Genomic DNA, 18,587 nt, shown 5'->3' with positions numbered 1-18,587 from the left:
TCAGGGCTTTCTGCAGCAAACTGCCCAACCCTGTGTTCAGCTGAGCAGAACAGTAACCTGGGAACTCGCTCACTTTACACAGCCATACGTGCTAAGTCGCATCAGTCGTCCAACTCTTTGTGACCCTGTGGACTGTAGTCTACCAGGCCCTCTGTCCACGGGATTCTTACACGTTCATACAGCCAATAGCAAACCAGCACGATCTGTGGCATACCTGGGCCCACGCACCTTTGAGGGTCCCATCCTTCACTGCTCTAGAGGCGCAAATGAGCACCTTGGCGGGAGACAGGGGCCAGCAGAGAGAAGAGCAGTCATAGTCCAAGCAAAGTACTTCATTTCTCTGGGCTTGTTTCCACCTCTGAAATCTGTGCACAACAAGAGCTACTCAGAATTGTGACTGTGAGAGTCTGGCACATAGTAGGTACTCAATGGATGTCCATTTCCCCCAGCCTCGCCTCCATTTCCAGGACTGTGCCATCAACACTCCACTAAGATTCTCATAGCGAGTGATCCTTGGCAAAGGCCAAGTTTCCCTGGCCTCTCAGAGTGCTTCTGACTTTTCAGGAATGCAGTAAGTATAGTACAGCATCGCCCAAACCACACAGTTAGTGACGCAGAGCACTGTCTGGGCATTCCAAAGACAAGGGCTGAGTTCCCGGTACTTGGTGTGACCGTCCTCTTGGAGACCTCAGAGGGTGGGCTGGGATAGAGCTGCAGTCGTCCTGGCTCCTAGAAACTAAAGATCCAGGAGCCAGAGGGGTGAGAGTCGAGGGTACAGGTGGCAATGAACAACCAGAAGAGAGAGTATTTGACAGACTTAGTGACGAAGAATTAAGTCCACATGCGCACCTAGAATGCTGGCCCTGGAAGCAAGTGAAAGGAAAGTGTTCAGATCAGAGGACAAGCCTGGACAAAGACAGGTAGGGTGGGTACAGTGTGTGCCAGAGACCAGAGAGAGGCCGCTCTGACGGGAGTGGAGGGCTGGGGCTGGAGGCCCAGTAGGAGGGAGAGCTAGTGAGCCAGAGTGTAGAAGGTGACAGCTAACCAGCTGGCCTTGCCCTTCCTGGTTATGGACGGGCCACAGAGAGCCAGGCAAGCCAAGCTTTTGCAGGAACCAAAGCAAAAGCCCAGTGGCGCTTCCGGGAGTCTGGAAATCGTCAGTTGCCTTTGCTTGTTAGTTTTATTCACAGTGGCTTTTTTATTCACAGGAAAATCCGTGCAGTTGCCCCTGCAGGGACAAGAAAGGGGAGGGCTGGAGACACAAAGTCCTTGCAGGCAGAGAGGAGGCAGGGACACCCCTGAGAAGGAAGAGGCAAGAAGGCCAAGGCCTGGGGTCTGCAAAGGAGAAAAAGGAAGCCCAAGAGGCAGCCAAGAATGAAGCAAGAACCTGGGACTCGATGGCCGCCAGCAGAAAACCTCCCCGGGGCCTCAGGACCCAGGCCTCCTCTGCACACCTGGGCTCCAGCAAAGGCTGCCTACGGGGTCCATGCCCACAGGCCCTCTCGCCCCCGCTATTCTACACGGCTTGCAGAAAAAACTTGGAAGGAAAGCAAAAAATAAAAAAGGAAAGGAAGAAAAGGAACAAAAAAAACTTGGAAGGAAAGCAAAAAATAAAAAAGGAAAGGAAGAAAAGGAACAAAAGCTAAAATATCAGAATCCAGTAGACCCAGCTCTGAAACCCAGCACTGCTCCTTGCCAGCTGCGCGACTCTGGCGCCTCAGTGACAGCTGGAAAATGGGAACAAAAACGCCTCCCTGTCCTTGCCTCCCAGGGCTGTTATGAGGGTCAAATGAGCCAGTGAGTGAAGGGTCTAGGTTCTGTTTCTCCCATCGTCCGTTTACCCAAGCCCTCATCCCACCCTGCCCTGGTGCCTCGCGCAGCTTACCTCCTCTCCTAGGAATTCTTTCACAAAACAGCCACCTGCAAATGGTGTCTGGAGGATGGCCATGGGCAAGGGCAAAGCCAGAGAAAAGCTTCCAGCCCTGCCTGCCTCCCCCTTGCCTTCTTTCTACCACTTCCCCACAAACAGGGACTATTCTGAGACCCGGTTCTGACCAAGCCACTCCCTGCTTAAAATGGGTTACAACCCAGGCTCCTGAGGCCCACAGTGCTAAGCAGCCCCTCTTTTCTGGAATCCCTACCTAACCCCCAAGTTTTACCTATTAAAATCTCTTTCAATTCTCTCACTTTTTTTTAATTAAAAAAATAAAATTAGTTGCAGCATGTGGGATCTAGTTCCCTGACCTGGAATAGAACCCAGGCCCCCTGCATAGGGAACACGGAGTCTTACCCACTGAACCACCAGGGAAGTCCCTCAACTCTCTAACTTTAGACTAAATGTCCACCTCTTCCAAGAAGTCTCCCTGCCTGTTATAGCTATCAATATTTGCCATGTTAAAATTTGAAAGGAACCCAAATACTTATTTTTTAAATAAAAATTTTAAATAACAGTAAACCTTTTATATGCTAACATAAGTAACATTTTCTTTCTTTTCTTTCTTTTTTTGGCTGCATCACACAGTTTGTGGAATCTTAGTTCTGTGACCAGGGATTAAACCACCTGATCGGACCAGTGACCCCCTAGCAGTGGAAGCACAGAGTCCTAACCTCTGGGCTGCCAGGGAATTCCCTTAATTTTTTTTTTTTAACTACATTTTCCAAAACAAAAAGAATTTAGGAAGAAGGATAGTGTTTACATTTTTGCAAATCTCATTAACACCTGGCTGGATTCTCACCTGCTTCACATCAGGCAGCCTCATGAAACCACGCTGTGTGCTCAGCAATGAAAGGGAGAAGGACAAATAATGCCTGTGTTATTTATGGACAATACTTTTGACCTTTTAAACCCTCTAAAAGCAGTCCAGCCTTAGGACCCAGGAAATCCTTCTCCCCTAGACAAAAGTGCCCCAGGGCCCTCCAGCGGATGAATGGAGAGGAGCAGGGAACTTCCCTGGTGGTCCAGAGGCTAAGATTCTGAGCTCCCAGTGCAGGGGTCCAGGATGGATTCCTGGTCAGGGAATGAGATCCCACATGCCTCAGCTAAAGCGACTGCATGTGTCAACGAAGATCAAAGATACGGTGCAACTAAGACCTGGCCCAGCCAAATAAATATTTTTTAAAAAATGAAAAGAGAGACACAGACTTAAGAAAACAAACTTTGCCAGGGGGACGGGATAGTTAGGGAGTTTGGGATGGACTGATGCACACTGCTATACTGAAAATGGATAACCTGAGGACCTACTGTATAGCACAGGGAACTCTGCTCAACGTTATGTGCCAGCCTGCGTGGGAGAGGGGTTGGGAGGAGAGTGGATACATGTATATGTATGTATGAGTCCCTTTGCTGGTCACTGGGAACTGTCACACTGTTAATTGGCTATATGCTGCTGCTAAGTCACTTCAGTCGTGTCCGACTCTGTGCGACCCCATGGACGGCAGCCCACTAGGCTCCACCATCCCTGGGATTCTCCAGGCAAGAACACTGGAGTGGGTTGCCATTTCCTTCTCCAACGTGTGAAAGTGAAAAGTGAAAGTGAAGTTGCTCAGTCTTGTCTGACTCATAGCGACCCCATGGACTGTAGCCCACCAGGCTCCTCTGTCCATGGGATTTTCTAGGCAAGAGTACTGGAGTGGCTTGCCATTGCCTTCTCCGAATTGGCTATATACTCCAATACAAAAATGGTTTTAGTGTTTAAAAAAATTAAATAAAAAGAGGAGCTGGATGTGTGTGTGAGGAGAGCTGCCTCGGGATCACAGACTCAACTTCCCCTCTTCTCTCCCCACTGGGCTCCTTACTTAGTTCCCTCCGTCACCAGCCTGCCTCGGGCCAGGGTAGAGGGACAGAGGTGTGTCTGAGAAAATGTGCGTTTTGGATTTTCCCAGTCCTGGGTTCAACTCCTGTCTCGGTATCTCACCAGCTGTGTGATCTTGAGGAAGTTACTGAACCTCCCGGAGCCATAGGCCATCATTTGTAAAAGGATTATGCAGCCTCACAGTGATTCAAGGAGAGAAATTGCACTTAGGACCTCTCACCCAGGGCTAGTATGTAACAGACATTCTACAAACAGTAGAAAAAAAAAACACGCTGCTTCCCCACCTCCTGCCCTGCCCGAGTCAAAACAGATTACAATCCCTTTCCAGTCTCCCTGCGGACAGCTGCGCCAGGCGGGGATTTTCCAGGAGAAGTTCGCTCCTGGAGAGAGAGGCAAGGAGTGATGTAGTTTGCAAAGGGCAGATTTTCTATCCTGCAACAGCAGATGGCACCACCCACCAGAATTCATAGCCCAACTGAAGGGCCTGCCCTGACCCTGCCCAAGGCCTCAGGCACCTTCTCCTCCTCTGTCCTTTCTGCTGCAGCCTGAAACGGCCCAGGAAGAAGCAACCAACCCCTCAAGTTCACAAAAGCCCCAACACACCATGTCCCGCCCACACCATGTTCTTGTCCCTGGGCACCCAGGTGCTTTAGGGGGACTTTCAAAGACCCAGCTTGGGTAATGCCTCAGTCACCCAGATGCCAAGGAGCAGTTGTTGTTTAATCGCTAAACTGCTCTCTGACTCTTTGTGACCCCATGGACTGTAGCCCACCAGGCTCCTCTGTCCACGGGATTTCCCAGGCAAGAATACTTAAGTGGTTACCATTTCCTTCACCAGGGGATCTTCCCCACCCAGGGATTGAACCTCCGTCTTCTGCATTGGCAGGCAGATTCTTTACCCCTGAGCCACCTGGGAAGCCTGGAAGGAGCAGAGGTCACTGTTTTTGTCCAGGGCCCTCAGGACTCACAGGCTTTAAAGCTGCCAAGTCCTCACACCTGGCTTTGAAGTCTCCTTCATGCTTGCAAAACTGTCCCACTGCCCCCCCTCCCTCGCAGCACTCACTCAACACCTCATTGAGATTAAAGGGGTGACCAGCTCCCCGTCACAGCCCCCACAGAGCACCCAGCTTCCTGTGCAGGGTGTCCTCAGCCATGGCCTGTGCCTTTAAGGACCACTGCTGTGTGCCAGGGTCTCGACTTCAGCATCCTCAGCTGAGTTGGATTAAGTGACCATTCCATGCCTTTGCAAATTCCTTCTGGCTGTTGTCCCTTCCCCCACACAGAGACGGAATAGCCAGCAGCCTGAGCCAGTCTGCCTAGGGCAGCAGGAGAGCTGGTCTAGCCCGACTGCCCTCGGCCTCAGGGAGCAGAGGCTGTCCCTTGAGAGAGGGACTGGGGCAGGAAGTGGGCTCTTTGGGGTCTTGCACTGCTGTCGCAGGGACTCCAGAAAGCCATGCAGAGCCTAGAGCCATGAAGGACTGCTCAGATATCGTCCTCTGTGTGGAGACGACAGAGCTGAGCAAGGTAAGGGTCACCAGGGCCACTCCCGCAAGACCCAGACGCCCGCCTAGGGCTGCCGTGCCCCGTGAACACACCTGCCAGGCAGCACTGCCACTGGCCCTCAACCCTCAAATCTCTCCCTCCAGACTGAGTTCTGCAATCCTGCTTTCGAGCCTGAATCAGGGCCACCTTGCCCCCTCCCCGCCCTCCGCGAGGACACCGACTGCAGCGCCCAAGCTCCCTGGCATGGTAACAATCTCAGGGGGTGACCCGGGGGTAGGACAAGAAAGGCCCGGCAGCTGAGGGTGGTAGGTGAGGGACGCCCTAGAGAGAGGGTTCTCAAAACCCCGCCCTGCCTGTCCGCAGGTCGGCAGCCCCTACGGCTGCAGCCGGACTGCCGCTTCTCCTGGCTGTGTGTCCTCCTGCTGGCCGGCCTGCTGCTCCTGCTGCTTGGGCTGCTGGTGGCTGTCATCCTGGCCCGTAAGTCCCCAGGGCCTGCTGGAAGAAGGGCTTTAGGATGAGACTCCATGAGCTCTTCTGCCTATGCCCCCAAGGGATCCAGAGCCTCTGAGCCCCCTCCCCCATCTTGTCAGAATTGCAGGCTACAGCCCCACCCGGGGCCACCTACCGTCCACTGCCTTCCCGAGGCCTCGCCACCATTGGCACTACCCCTGCCACCTCTACCATCACCTCCCAGGCAACTGGGACCCCTAAAGGGCAACCGGAGGCAGGAGTGAGCCTCACACCCCAGTCTGGTGAGTACTCAGGGCTGATCTTCCTGGAGAAGGGCCCAAGATTGCAGGAGGAGGGTGTGCAGGAAGAGGCACGTTGACAAAACAAAAAAACAAAAAAAAAAACTCTCTCTTCTTTTGACCTCTGAACATTCACCTCCATCTCTGCAGCCTGTGGGGGCCTCCTTCCTGGCCCAAGGGGCTTCTTCAGCAGCCCCAACTACCCAGACCCTTACCCACCCAACGTCCACTGCGTGTGGCATATCCAGGTGGCCACAGAACACGCAATACAGCTTAAGATCGAAACTCTTAGCACGGAGAGTGTGGCCTCTTGTCTTTTCGATCGCTTGGAAATCTCTCCCGAACCTGAAGGCCCCCTCCTCAGGTAGGTCCCTCTGTCCCCAGAGATCCCAACCCCCACTCTCACACCCCTGTCCTGAACGACTGTCTGGAGGGCAGAACCAGGGAGGTGCAGAGGGAAACTCTTGACTGGGAGGAAGAAATGGAGAGACTTGGCCTCTGCACCCAGCTCTGCCACCATCTTTCTATATGACCTTGGGAAGGTCACTTCCCCTCTCTGACTTTGGCTTCCAAATCTGGAAGCTGGAGCTCCCACATGTCTTTCCCATGAATCAATGGTTCAAGGATGGACAAGCAGGTGCCAGGGAGGTCATGGCTCTGCTGGAAAGGAACGGAACCTTAGACACATCGTCTCCAGGATGAGGCTTCAGGAAAGAGGACCACAGAGCCCAGGCAGGCTCCACTCCCACTGGCCCTGAGCTCTGAGCCGCCATCATCTCCAATCTGGCTTCTTGCAGAGTATGTGGGAGGGTGCCTCCCCCCACACTCAACACCAACGCCAGCCGCCTCCGGGTGGCCTTCGTCTCTGACAGCAGTGTGGAAGGATCTGGCTTTCATGCCTGGTATCAGGCTGTGGCCCCTGGACACGGTGAGTGTTCTCCCACCAAATGCCCAGCTGCCCATCAGCTGGCCATTTTCCACCCCTCCAGCCACTCCCAGCCCTGAAAAAGGGGCAGAGACTCTAGCGGGTTCTGAATCCAGATGCCCGCCCCCAGGGAGCTGTGCCCACGAGGAGTTCCCCTGTGACCAGTTCGTCTGCCTGCTGCGTGACTCGGTGTGTGATGGTTTTGCCAACTGTGCTGATGGCAGTGACGAGACCAACTGCAGTGCCAAGTTTTCAGGTACAGGTCCGATCAACCTCGGGGTGGGTACTGTCTGATCCAGGTGCCGCTGGACCCCTCCTGGCCTGGCCCAGCTCCAAACCTGCCTGGTCATCCTTCTGACCCAGAAGTTGTTTCCCATGGGCACAGACAAGATTCTTCGCCACTGTCACTGCCGGGCCTACTGGCGAAAGGCACAGATCCTAGTAAACTCATGAGCCTCCCCCGCCTCCTCTCTACAGGGTGTGGGGGAAACCTGACTGGGCTTGAGGGCACTTTCTCTGCTCCCAGCTACCTGCAGCAGTACCCTCACCAACAGGTAAGCCAGCCAGCGTTCCATGGGGAGGGCAGTGGGGCACACACGGGCACACCTGAGCATCGGGGTTAGTGCGATTGAGAACGGCAAGGCAGATACTCCTTGTACCTGGAAAGACCAGAGATCAAGCAAACAGGAAGGGGACATTATTAAGTGCTTACTAGGTACCCAGCTGCTATGCTGGGTAAGCTTATCTCTGAGACCAGACAAGTTAAAAGCCCTTCCACCAACGATGCTGAGAGCAGTGTGGGCCAAGCCCGCCCACTCCCTACCCAACTTGCAACCAGGGAAAGCCCATCTGGAGCTCAGCCTGGGGACCCCAATTGGAACAGGAGAAGGAATCCATAAATTACCCCACCTGTGCCCTCCCCCAGCTTTGCACCTGGCATATCTCGGTGCCTGCTGGACATGGCGTCGAACTGCTCTTCCACAACTTCAGCCTGGAAGCTCAGGAGGAGTGCAAGTCTGACTACGTGGAGGTGTACGAGGCCCGCAACTCTGGGGCCCTCAGCCTCCTGGACAGGTATAGGGCAGAGTCACGGGAGGAGCCGAGGATACACCCCCGCCTCCACAGCCTGACGTCAAGACTGCCCACAAATTACCACACCCATTCAGTAGCCTCATTGTCCTCTCTTGCACCAAGCTGGAGGTCTCCTCACTGTCACACTTTTAAAAAAGGCTTGTCCTTCCGCACCTTTGTACCTGTCCCTCTTGCGTTGACTCCTTACATTGCCTCCTCCAGGAAGCCCTCCCCAGGCTTCTCCCACTCCCAGTTCTCCTGGGTCCATTTCCATTTCCCCCAGAACCCTCACTGATTTTTCCCAGGTCGAAGTGGCTCAAGTTCAAGCAGTGTGTCTAGTACTGTGTCTACTGAACACGCGTGTCCTCTTCCCATGAGTCAATGACTATGCCTCCCATCCCCTCTGGCATCGTCCAGAACACCCGGCTCCCCCCCGCCCCCGGGCCTGCAAGAGGCCTCACGCACGCTCGCTCAGCCGGGGGGGCCCGATGCCAGGATTGCTGCCTGCACTGGACAGGTTCTGTGGAGCAGAGCCGCCCCCGCGTCTCATCTCCTCGCATCATCAGTTGGCAGTGCTGTTTAGGACAGACCATGGCTTCAGCGTTGGGGGTTTCTCAGCCACCTACCGGGCCCTCAATGCCACAGAGAGTAGGTGGCCCTGGGAGCTTGGGTTTGGGCAGTAGGGGTGCCTCCAGAAGAATGGGGAAGGGTTCTAGACCCTGGTCTGGGCACAGTGAAGGTTGTGGGGATTCAGACATGTCCCCCTTTCCCTGTAGGCCCCTGTAGGCCCGGAGAGTTCTCCTGCCAGGATGGAGGGTGTAAGAGTCTGCAGTGGATGTGCAGCGCATGGCGAGGCTGTGCCGATGACAACTGCAGCGGCCCCTTGTTCCCACCCCCAGGTGAGGAGCCCGCCCTGCACTGTGAGGCCTGGGAAGGCTGGGTGCCTGTTCAGAGAAACCCATGGGCACACGGGCACACAGTTATCCCCATCCTTCCTGATGGGGGCTGGGAGTCCCCTGTTCAGACTCTGGACCACTTCACCAAATCCTGAAGGGATTCTCCCCTAGCCATGGCAACAGCATTTAGAGTCACCCCCAAGGCAAATGGGAATCTGGGAGACGATGGTTCGGGCTTCAAGAACCAGTCCGGCCTTTGCCACACAGAGAGGCTCTCTCCAGGGCCCACCTCACAGATGTGGGTGAGCCCGGGGGAATTCCTTCCAGATGGCTAGTGGTTCTGCCAATGTTGGTGACCCTTGCTTCCTGAGATCACAGAGGTGGCTGCATGATGCCCGGGGCTGGCGAAAGATACTTGGAGTAGGCTCCCGAAAACAGGACCCCTCGACATTTATACAAGGCATCTCTCCATGTTAACGCCTTTGATTCTCACAACAATGGCAATCCACTCCAGGATCTTGCCTGGAGAATTCCATGGACAGAGGAGGCTGGTGGGCTACAGTCCACGGGGTCGCAGAGTCAGACATGACTGAGCGACTGACACTTTAACTTTCTTTCCATATTATCTCCTTTGGTTCTCACAACAAGCCCCGTCTGACCCATGAAGGGTGATTTGGTGACTTGTCCCCAGTCACACAGCCAGTGAGTGCTCCCCAGGGTGACCCTCCCCTCCCCTCCCTGCAGAGCTGGCCTGTGAGCCTGTCCAGGTGGAGATGTGCATCGGTCTGAACTACAACACCACAGCCTTCCCTAACATCTGGGTGGGCATGACCACCCAGGAGGAGGTGGTGGAGGTCCTCAGAGGTTACAAGGTGCTCCAGGCAGAGATAAGGAGGAGCCCCAGGAAGGGAGGGAGCCTGGGGGGGTGGGGGCCTGAGGGCTCCTCTCTTCCTTGCACAGAGCCTGACAAGCCTGCCCTGCTACCAGAATTTCCGGAGGCTCCTTTGCGGGCTGCTGGTGCCCCACTGCACCCCACTAGGCAGCGTCCTTCCCCCTTGCCGCTCTGTCTGCCAGGAGGCAGAGCGCCAGTGCCAGTCTGGCCTGGCGCTGCTGGGCACCCCCTGGCCCTTCAACTGCAACAGGCTGCCTGAGGCAGCTGGCCTGGAGGCTTGTGCCCAGCCCTGACGCTGAGGTGGGGCCCTTGCCCTCTGCTACACACCCTCCTTTGCCCATAAGGGTGGGCAGGCAGGGGAGCAAGGGAAGGGGCCCAGCATGGAACTCTGCCCATCCTCCCCACTTCCGGGTCCTCCCCCGGATGGGAAGAGGAGTCCTCAGTGGGGCTAGTGGGGCCCTCCCCCACTCCCAGATCTTCCCCTATCCCTTCACTTTCCCCAGCTGCTGCAAACAGCTGGCCCGACTCCACACTGTACCACTGACAATCTGGACCCCTTCCCACCCAAGTCTGTGACCTTGACTTCCTGTCTTCTGCCTTCCCCGTCTCCCATCTGGTTTTTCAGGCTCTCTATCATCCGCCTTCTGACATTTTCATTTATTCAACAGAAAATGTCATCCAGAGTCTAGCCATGGGCAGGGCCTGTTCTGAGCCCTGGCCATCCAGTTGTCTACAGCTCTAGAACCCTCCACCCTCAGTTCTCAGCTTCTGTTTCTCCCGGATGTATCCTTGGTCTCTGTTACCCTTGGTCTCTGTCGCGGCATCATCTCTGCTTCCAGCTCCTTGGAGCTATGGATGCCCTGAGCGTCCCTCTCTCACAGTTCTTTCTGCCTCTGCGCCCGCCTCAAAACTCTCCCTCCTTTCTCCCCCTAACTTTGGCCGGCCGCCGCGCGACACCACGAGTTATTTCCCTGCTATTTCCCGGCCCGGGTTCTTGGCCCCCGAGCAACCGGTTTCCTCTTGGAGTCTGGGAGGAGCACAGCGGAGCCGGCAAGGAGCGAACCAGGACCAGGGAGACACCGGGGGCAGGGGGAGCCTGGCTGGAGAGAAGCGCAGGGAAGGCAGCGCTGGGGTCACCTGGAGGGTCTGAATTAGCGAGAGCCCCGAAGGCCACGGAGACAGCGAGCAGCCCCGGGCGCCGGGAGGGGCGTGAGTGGGGCGGGGAGATGGGGCTGGGGGAGGGGACTGTGGGAAAGGCCGGGCGCCGGCCGGGGCTGGAGGAGGAGGGAGGCCGGGTCTGTCCTTCCCTCGGCGCGGGGCTTTAGAGGGTCCCGGGTCTAGGGACCCCTCTTCTTCTTGCCCACGCGGCCACTCAGCCTCGCTCGGGGACACGGCAGTGGGGTGGGGACCGAGCCGGCCGCGCGGGGAGCGGGGACCGAGACGGGTCCCAGGATCCCTGGTCCCGACTCCTGTGCTGCCCGGCCCGCAGACGACCAGAGGCCCGCGGCGTCCGGGCTCCGCGTGCCAGCGCCATGAGGCCGCTCCTCGCCCTGCTACTCCTGGGCCTGGCGACCGGCTCGGCCCCTCTGGACGACAACAAGATCCCCAGCCTGTGCCCGGGGCACCCGGGCCTCCCCGGCACGCCGGGCCACCACGGCAGCCAGGGCCTGCCGGGCCGCGACGGCCGCGACGGCCGCGATGGCGCGCCCGGGGCTCCGGGAGAGAAAGGCGAGGGCGGGAGGCCGGGTAAGCGGCGCCTCGGCGGCGATCGGTGGGGACGCCCCAGCGAGCGCGGCCCGGCTCTTGCCCGCGGGGTCCCGAGCTAGGGGTTCACGCCAGGGGGCGCCGCTCCCGTCCCCGCCCGACCCCGTCAGATCGGGGAGCCCGCAGAGGAGTGACTCAGCGGCGGGAGCCGGAACCCCTGGGACCCTCAGATCCGCCCCGAGCCCTGCGGGAAGGGGGCTTGTGCGCAGGGCGGCCCCAGCCGGGAAGGGGCTGCGGGAGGCTGCGGGAGGACCCCGGCGGGCGCACCCTGACCGCTCTGCTTCCCTCTCCCCCCACCCGCAGGCCTCCCGGGGCCGCGTGGGGAGCCCGGGCCGCGAGGAGAGGCGGGACCCATGGGGGCAACCGGGCCGGCGGGCGAGTGCTCGGTGCCTCCGCGCTCCGCCTTCAGCGCTAAGCGCTCTGAGAGCCGGGTGCCTCCGCCGTCGGACGCGCCCCTACCCTTCGACCGCGTGCTGGTGAACGAGCAGGGACATTACGACGCCGTCACCGGCAAGTTCACCTGCCAGGTGCCCGGGGTCTACTACTTTGCCGTCCACGCCACCGTCTACCGGGCTAGCCTGCAGTTTGATCTGGTCAAGAATGGCGAGTCTATCGCCTCTTTCTTCCAGTTCTTCGGGGGTTGGCCCAAGCCAGCCTCGCTCTCCGGGGGCGCCATGGTGAGGCTGGAGCCTGAAGACCAGGTGTGGGTACAGGTGGGCGTGGGGGATTATATTGGCATCTACGCCAGCATCAAGACAGACAGCACCTTCTCTGGATTTCTAGTGTATTCTGACTGGCACAGCTCCCCTGTCTTCGCTTGATGCCAGTTGGAAAGTGAGCTCATGCTCTCTCACTCCTAGGAGAGGAGGGGGTGACACCGATGGCACCATCACCCAGGAGGGCTGGCCCCCCTGGAATGTCCTGAATGACTGCAGAGGTGGGGTGGGGGCCTCTCCGTTCTGCTGCCAGCCGGGAATAGGGATCAAGGCTGAGATCAGGGCTGGCAGCATGGGGCAGTGGCTGGATTTCTGCCCTAGATGAAAGGAGTTCGCTGTTCTGGCAGGTTTAGTTCCCCCCAGTTGCTCTGGCTCGGGACCCCAAGGTGCGGTGCTCGCTTCCTGGTCCTCTGTCTCTCTGGATCTTCCCTCATCCCTCCTGCTCCTGGGCCCTTTTTCTCAGAGATCATTCAATAAATTTAATATAACCCTCCTACTGGCTTCAGTCTTTCTTTACTGGTGGAGATGCTTTGATTCTGAGAATGGGGAGACAAAGGAGCAGGGTGGAGGGAGAGGGTGTTCTGGCAGAAGGGAGGGCTCTGAGGCTGGATGGAGCTATGGACCAGAGGAAACAGAAAACAGGCCCAGGTGATGAAGAGGCCGGTCCACGGAGCTGCCCCCCAAGCAGTGTAGGTTGTGAACAGGAGCGCCCTGCTGGGGATGGTGTCCTGGTGGGGGACTCCGGCCACCCAAGAAGGCACACCTTTTTCTAACTCAAAGATGTCATAAGAACTGGCTGGAGCGTCAACACACACATTCCTGCCCTGACCAACAAAAAGGAACTTGGGATTTTCACCCATGGCTGCTCTGGCTATGTGCCTGTTTCCTGGATGACTGGAACGCTATTTCTCTGTCCCCGATGCCAGGGGAGTGGAGTGTCCCTGGCTGTCTAGAGATGTCATCTCAGAGATGGCCACAAGGGGGCACCCCAATTCCAGACTGTCCCAGTGACCCTAGCTAGCTAGAGCTCCTGGCTACTAGGACAATTAGGTAGAGGAAGGGTTTTGAGGTCTCCCAGTAGGATTCCAGATGGGGGTTGGGATAATGGGGTCATTTGCTCCCAGCTCAGGAAGTTTATCTTCTCTTATAAAATGTTTATCCTCACATTATACAGAGACTGGAAGGAACTAAGCCTCCCCTTGGTCAGCTCCCCCTCCAGGGTTGGGGGAAGGGGGGCAGAAAAGCCCTTCCTCAGGCCTCTACACTCCAAGGTGGATGTGGGGAACACTCCCTCACTGTGCTAGGCCGCGCCACTAAGTCTGTGGCTAGCCGCAGAGCCCCTTCAAGTCTCCCTGCCTTGTCCCGCCCCTAACCCAATGACTAACAAACCCAGGCTTGCCAGGCCCACATCAGCTCAGGCTCTCAACGCAAAAATGGAAGGGCCTCTCCTCAGCGTTTCCTCCTGACCTACCCCTTTCCCCCCTCCCCTCCTTCCAGAAGGCTGTCCCTGGCATTATGCCCCTACGTTTAACATACAATTATGGGGTAGTGTCCCGCCCCCCCACCCCTTTGCAGGTCATGTGAGGATTGATATGACCAATGGGGACTGGGCCCACTCAGTGAGCTAGAGACAGGCCTCCCAGCTCTCCAAGAGGAGGCCCCGCAGCTATACTCCAGCCCACCAGAGCACCACTCTCTGCCAAGAGACACAAAGACAAGCACCAACTCCTTCAGGGATCTCAGGATAGATTGGACTCCAGGCAGCAGGAGCCCCAAGTTCTCTCCTGGAAAGAGTGGCACTAGAGGAAAAACTTGCTCAATGGGTAAGTTCACATTCCTCTCTCCGAGGGCTCAATTCTAGCAAAATGGAAAAGATAGGGCTATGCTTAGTCGCTCAGTCATGTCCGACTCTTTGCGACCCCATGGACTGTAGCCCACCAGGCTCCTCTGTCCATGGGGATTCAGGACAGAATATTGGAGTGGGTTGCCATGCCCTTCTCCAGGGGATCTCCCCAACCCAGGGATCAAACCCTACAAGTCTCTCACACTGCAGGCAGATTCTTTATTGACTGAGCCACTAGGGAAGCCTGGAAAAGATAGGGAGAGCTTTCCAAAAGCCATACATATGAGAGGATACAAATTGGAGAACGTAAAAGCAAATCTAGCCACACAGGGCACGGGCTCTCCCCAAGGCACCCTATCTCAGCTCTTCCCCTGCCAGTTCCCTCATCAACTACACTTGTTGGGACTGAAAGACCCTGCTGCAGCATCCATTACCATAACCAACCATTCACCCTTGCAAAGATGCACACAGAGGCCATCAGAGCTGTAACACAACTTTATTCATTGGATCCTGGGTCAGACGGACCCCTCAGGGAGCTGCATGCCCCTCAGCCCTGGCTCCCTCTGTATTTGGACCCTAGTGAAATGTGCACAGTCTGCCCTCCCCAGTGGCAGGGAGAGACGGACAGAAGGGAAATGCCATTTTTTTCTCTGTGATGTGGAGAGTGAAAGGAAGAGGAATAGAAATCTGGTTATCCCTCCTGAGGTTCCCAGTGGTGCTGGGTATCAGAAGGTTCATGGTCCCAAAGCCAGGTGCAAACACACACACACATACACACACACCTGGGGGGTAATGCTTGATCCCAGCTGTCGGGCCAGGTGAGGAGGGAGCCTTGTAAGATCATGACAAGTAGAAGTAGCTCGAAGGGCACCTGAGAGATACTACCCTCAAAGCCTGCCAGAGCATATGCCAGCTGAAAGGAAATGTTTAAGATAATTCTAAGGCCCTTGAGTTGCCAAAATACCCAAATGACATTAATGTGCATGGCTGAAGAAGCTGGGAAGGAAGTGGGGAGGGAGCAGGGAGAGAACCTACAAATCCGCAACAGAAAAACCAGAAGCGAAGCGGGGGTAGTCCCCAGTGCTGGCATCAGGATGGGCCCTGGCAGGCTGGAGGGGAGTCCACAGTGAACAGTCTCTGGGGCCTTGCAGAGTGACACCCTCACCACCCTCGGCATCACAGGGACACACGGGGTAAGGAAAAGCTGTTACCCTGCCCCTACCCAAGTCACAGTCTTCCAGGGTTTCCCATTTCAATGTCCTGGAGATGCAGCTTAGAGACTCAGCACGATGACTGTGGGGGCAGCAGGGGATGCAGGCCAGGACCCAGAGATCAGGTGTGACCGCTGTCTGAGCGCAGGTGGCTGCGTGGAGCACGGAGGGGTGGGCAGGAGGGAGGGAGGAAACCTTCAGAGGTAGACATTGAGGGTCTGCAGGATGCCCCGACGGCATAGTGGGCAGTTGCGGTGGTAGACGGGGTGGCGCATCAGGATCTCAGTGCAGGCCTGGCACAGGCACAGGTGCCGACAAGGCAGAAGCAGCACCGTCTTGCTCTGGTCCTGGCAGATGACACACTTCTTCCGCTCCTCCTGCTCCTTCAGCAATTTCCACGGGTCCTGCCCAGCTACAGACTCCTCCACATTGAGCCTCTCCCGGCCCCGGGCAGCCATCACTCTGGCCATCCTGACCTCCTCTTCTTCTGCCTCCGATCGGGGCTCAGCTTCAGGAAGAGTGTCCTGTCGCCATGTCCTGGCTGAGGGCAGCCTCCTAGGGCCACCCTGGGGGGCTCCAGGGGCCCCTCCCCGGTTTGGCCAGCTCGCCAGATGCAGGCTACGACTCCAGACTCGGCGCCAGGCCTCCAGGCCCAGAACTAGCCGAGAGAGCCGCACAACATCCTCTCTGAGCCTGTGGTAGGATGGCCGGGTATGGAGTTGACTGAGCACCCGGGTGGCCAGCCTCAGGGTGAGGTCCGGGTGCAAGAGAGTCACTGTCACTGCCAGCACACAAGCCAGCAGCACCAGGCCAGTGAGATTGACAAGCACAAAGCTGGCCAGGAGGCGGGCAGCTGAGGCCAAGAGCTCCAGCACTAGCTGGCAGGGGGTCCAGAGAAGGATGGACATGGCCACGGCACTGCTGGAAATGTGGGCTAGGAAGGCAGCCACTACATCTGTCATCCTCCACAGCGGCCCCATCACTGCATCCCACAGGGCCACCACAAGGGAGAAGAAGTTCTGAGTGCCAATGAGGCAGATGTTGACCAGGCTATTGATCACGTAGGCCACCAGGCTCATGGTGATGGCACAGATGTCACAGATCTGACGCAGCAAAGCATGGCCATTGGAGACCATGTTGAGGACACCCCGGTGGAGGATCTCCCGGCTCCTAAGCGCCCCATGGGAGGCCAGGTGCCCCAGGAGCTTTAGGCTCTCCAGGCCAGAACAGCAGCTGTACAGTACCGTAGACAAGGCCTGCAAGCCCCCACAGGTGAAACGGACCATAGCTTCAATCAAGGCCAGCAGTGAAAGTAAGACTCCACGGCCCAAGTGCAGAAGACTAGTCAGTACCGTGTGTGGCAGGTTGTAGATGAAGGCCAGGAGCCAGGCCAAGGTGGCCAGGAGGGAGGACACCAGCAGGAAGTTGAGGTCCAACACCAAGGTCAGCACATCCAGCAACAGGCCCACCCCATTCACTACCAAGTACACAGCATCCATGATAGGGCTATGGGGTTGGTCCAAGAAGTCTGGCTCCCGGTTGAGGGGGGTGTCAGGGCTGTCAATATTTGGGGGGAAGGGGGCTCAGGGATTAATCTGGAAGGGAAGTGAACGGTCTCTCCAATCAGAGAGAAACAGGAAGACTTGGGTTAGAAGAAGTGGAGTCTCGGGGGAGGGAAAGAGGGCCAGGTGCCGGTCCGGGACTCCCGGTTTTGAAGGCGGTCTGTTTGGGAAGAAAGAGGCCAAACATCTCTAAAGTGGAAGTGATCCCGGGCTGGAGGAAAAATCTCAGCTTTGGAGGCCTGCTGGTGGCGTACCACGGCCGGGCAATGGGTCAGATCGAGAGAAGACCGGGAACGGAAGGGATCGGGCCAGGCCGGGGCCGGGTGGGGGCGGCGCAGGCTGGGCGCAGGCTTGCGGTCCAGCTACGCAGGTGCCCCTGTCCCCTCCCGGCCCCCGTTCTCTGGGCTCGCGGCGCTTTGCGCCCAAGGGAGCAGGAGGGAAAGGAGCAAGCCTCAGCAAATCCCAGGCGCGGCCTCGACTCCGCTGGGCGCCGCCATCTTGTGTGAGAAAGGGTGGGGCAAGAGGCATGTCAAGGAGGGAGGGGCGACGAGCTCTGGCCAATCGGTGAGACCCAACCGCAGGAAACATCGATCGTTCATTGGTCCGTTTGAACGGTGCCCAAACACATTCAGTGCTTTACAGAGGTGGGGCGGAAACAGATTTAAATCCCCGCCCCCATGAGGAGGGGATTGGTCAATTGAAGGGCAGAGGTGAATTGCCCCAGCCCCGCCCCCCTAAAGGAGCAGGACTTTGTATGTGTGTGTTGCGTGGCTCAGTCGTGTCAGACTGCGACTCCACAGACTGTGGGCTGCCAAATTTCTCTGTCCATGGGATTTCCTAAGCGAGAATGCTGGAGTGGGTTGCCATTTCCTACTCCAAGAGAACTTCCTGACCCAGGGATCGAACCCGCCTCTCGAGTCTCCTGCATTGGCAGGTGGATTCTAAAGGAACAGGACTTTGGACTGGGCTAATACGGTCGCTGTTCTTTCTCTTCGCCTCCAGCCTTGATTTTTTTAAAGTGCGGATTGGTGGTCACTGTTCTGAACCAGGCTTTGGGAATTGCACCGCCTCCACAGCCAGACTCAGTTCCTTCTCCTCCTCCATTCGTCCACTTACTCCGTCGTATATTGAGCTTGCTACACGTGAACTGGGGATGCAAAAAATGTTTAAGATCTGCCTGCTCACAAGCAGTTTAAGGGGAAACAGATTGTGATAGGGGATTCCCAAGCTGCTATTTCCAAACGGTTTCCTCAAGCTCTGTCACGTTTTCTCAGCATCCTCAGGAGATTACCTCATTGTCAGTAAGAAAAAGAGGTCGCAGGCCGGAAATAGCTCACCTCCTAGCCCAGGCCCTATTCATTTGTTTACTTAAACACTCTAGTTGGGTATCTGCCTGGGCAGCCTTAGTAGTGGCCTCAAAATTGTATCCCTTTTTAGAATATTCAAATAATATTCAAAAATATCTAAGCTCCTATCCCAAATATATTGAGAGCCTGGTGTTCTCTACTAAAGCCAAGGATACTTGGGGGTCTGAGCCTTCCCCTGTTCTCTATTGCTTTAATTTCCTGCTTGCACTTGTCCACTGAAAACAGTGCACAACAAGAAAGTTGTGAGTTAAGTTTTACTTAGGGTAAAACAAGGAT

At 56.7% G+C, this 18,587-nt stretch overlaps 3 protein-coding genes across 3 annotated transcripts; 2 read left to right on the top strand and 1 right to left on the bottom strand.

The window, feature by feature from the left end:
- Positions 1-5,139: 5,139 nt before the first annotated feature.
- MFRP (membrane frizzled-related protein) lies at positions 5,140-10,668 on the top strand. Its single transcript, XM_055423208.2, has 13 exons — positions 5,140-5,336; positions 5,459-5,561; positions 5,679-5,792; positions 5,906-6,067; positions 6,215-6,428; positions 6,862-6,992; positions 7,120-7,245; positions 7,467-7,543; positions 7,915-8,063; positions 8,578-8,708; positions 8,837-8,959; positions 9,701-9,828; positions 9,917-10,668. The coding sequence occupies exons 1-13, from the start codon at positions 5,283-5,285 to the stop codon at positions 10,139-10,141; spliced, it is 1,737 nt and encodes a 578-aa protein (XP_055279183.1). The 5' UTR covers positions 5,140-5,282; the 3' UTR covers positions 10,142-10,668.
- A 202-nt stretch (positions 10,669-10,870) lies between these two features.
- On the top strand, positions 10,871-12,821 carry C1QTNF5 (C1q and TNF related 5). Its single transcript, XM_055423211.2, has 3 exons — positions 10,871-11,057; positions 11,338-11,594; positions 11,916-12,821. The coding sequence occupies exons 2-3, from the start codon at positions 11,381-11,383 to the stop codon at positions 12,431-12,433; spliced, it is 732 nt and encodes a 243-aa protein (XP_055279186.1). The 5' UTR covers positions 10,871-11,057; positions 11,338-11,380; the 3' UTR covers positions 12,434-12,821.
- A 1,813-nt stretch (positions 12,822-14,634) lies between these two features.
- RNF26 (ring finger protein 26) lies at positions 14,635-17,445 on the bottom strand. The gene has a single exon (XM_055423207.2). The coding sequence runs from the start codon at positions 16,879-16,881 to the stop codon at positions 15,580-15,582; it is 1,302 nt and encodes a 433-aa protein (XP_055279182.2). The 5' UTR covers positions 16,882-17,445; the 3' UTR covers positions 14,635-15,579.
- Between the last annotated feature and the right edge of the window lie 1,142 nt (positions 17,446-18,587).

The sequence above is a fragment of the Moschus berezovskii genome, chromosome 14, assembly GCF_049115385.1.
Source record: "Moschus berezovskii isolate FMDL1 chromosome 14, NW_MosBer_1.0, whole genome shotgun sequence".
NCBI lineage: Eukaryota > Metazoa > Chordata > Mammalia > Artiodactyla > Moschidae > Moschus > Moschus berezovskii.
Note: the sequence above shows the minus strand (reverse complement) of the source record. Positions and strands in the feature narration are given on the sequence as shown.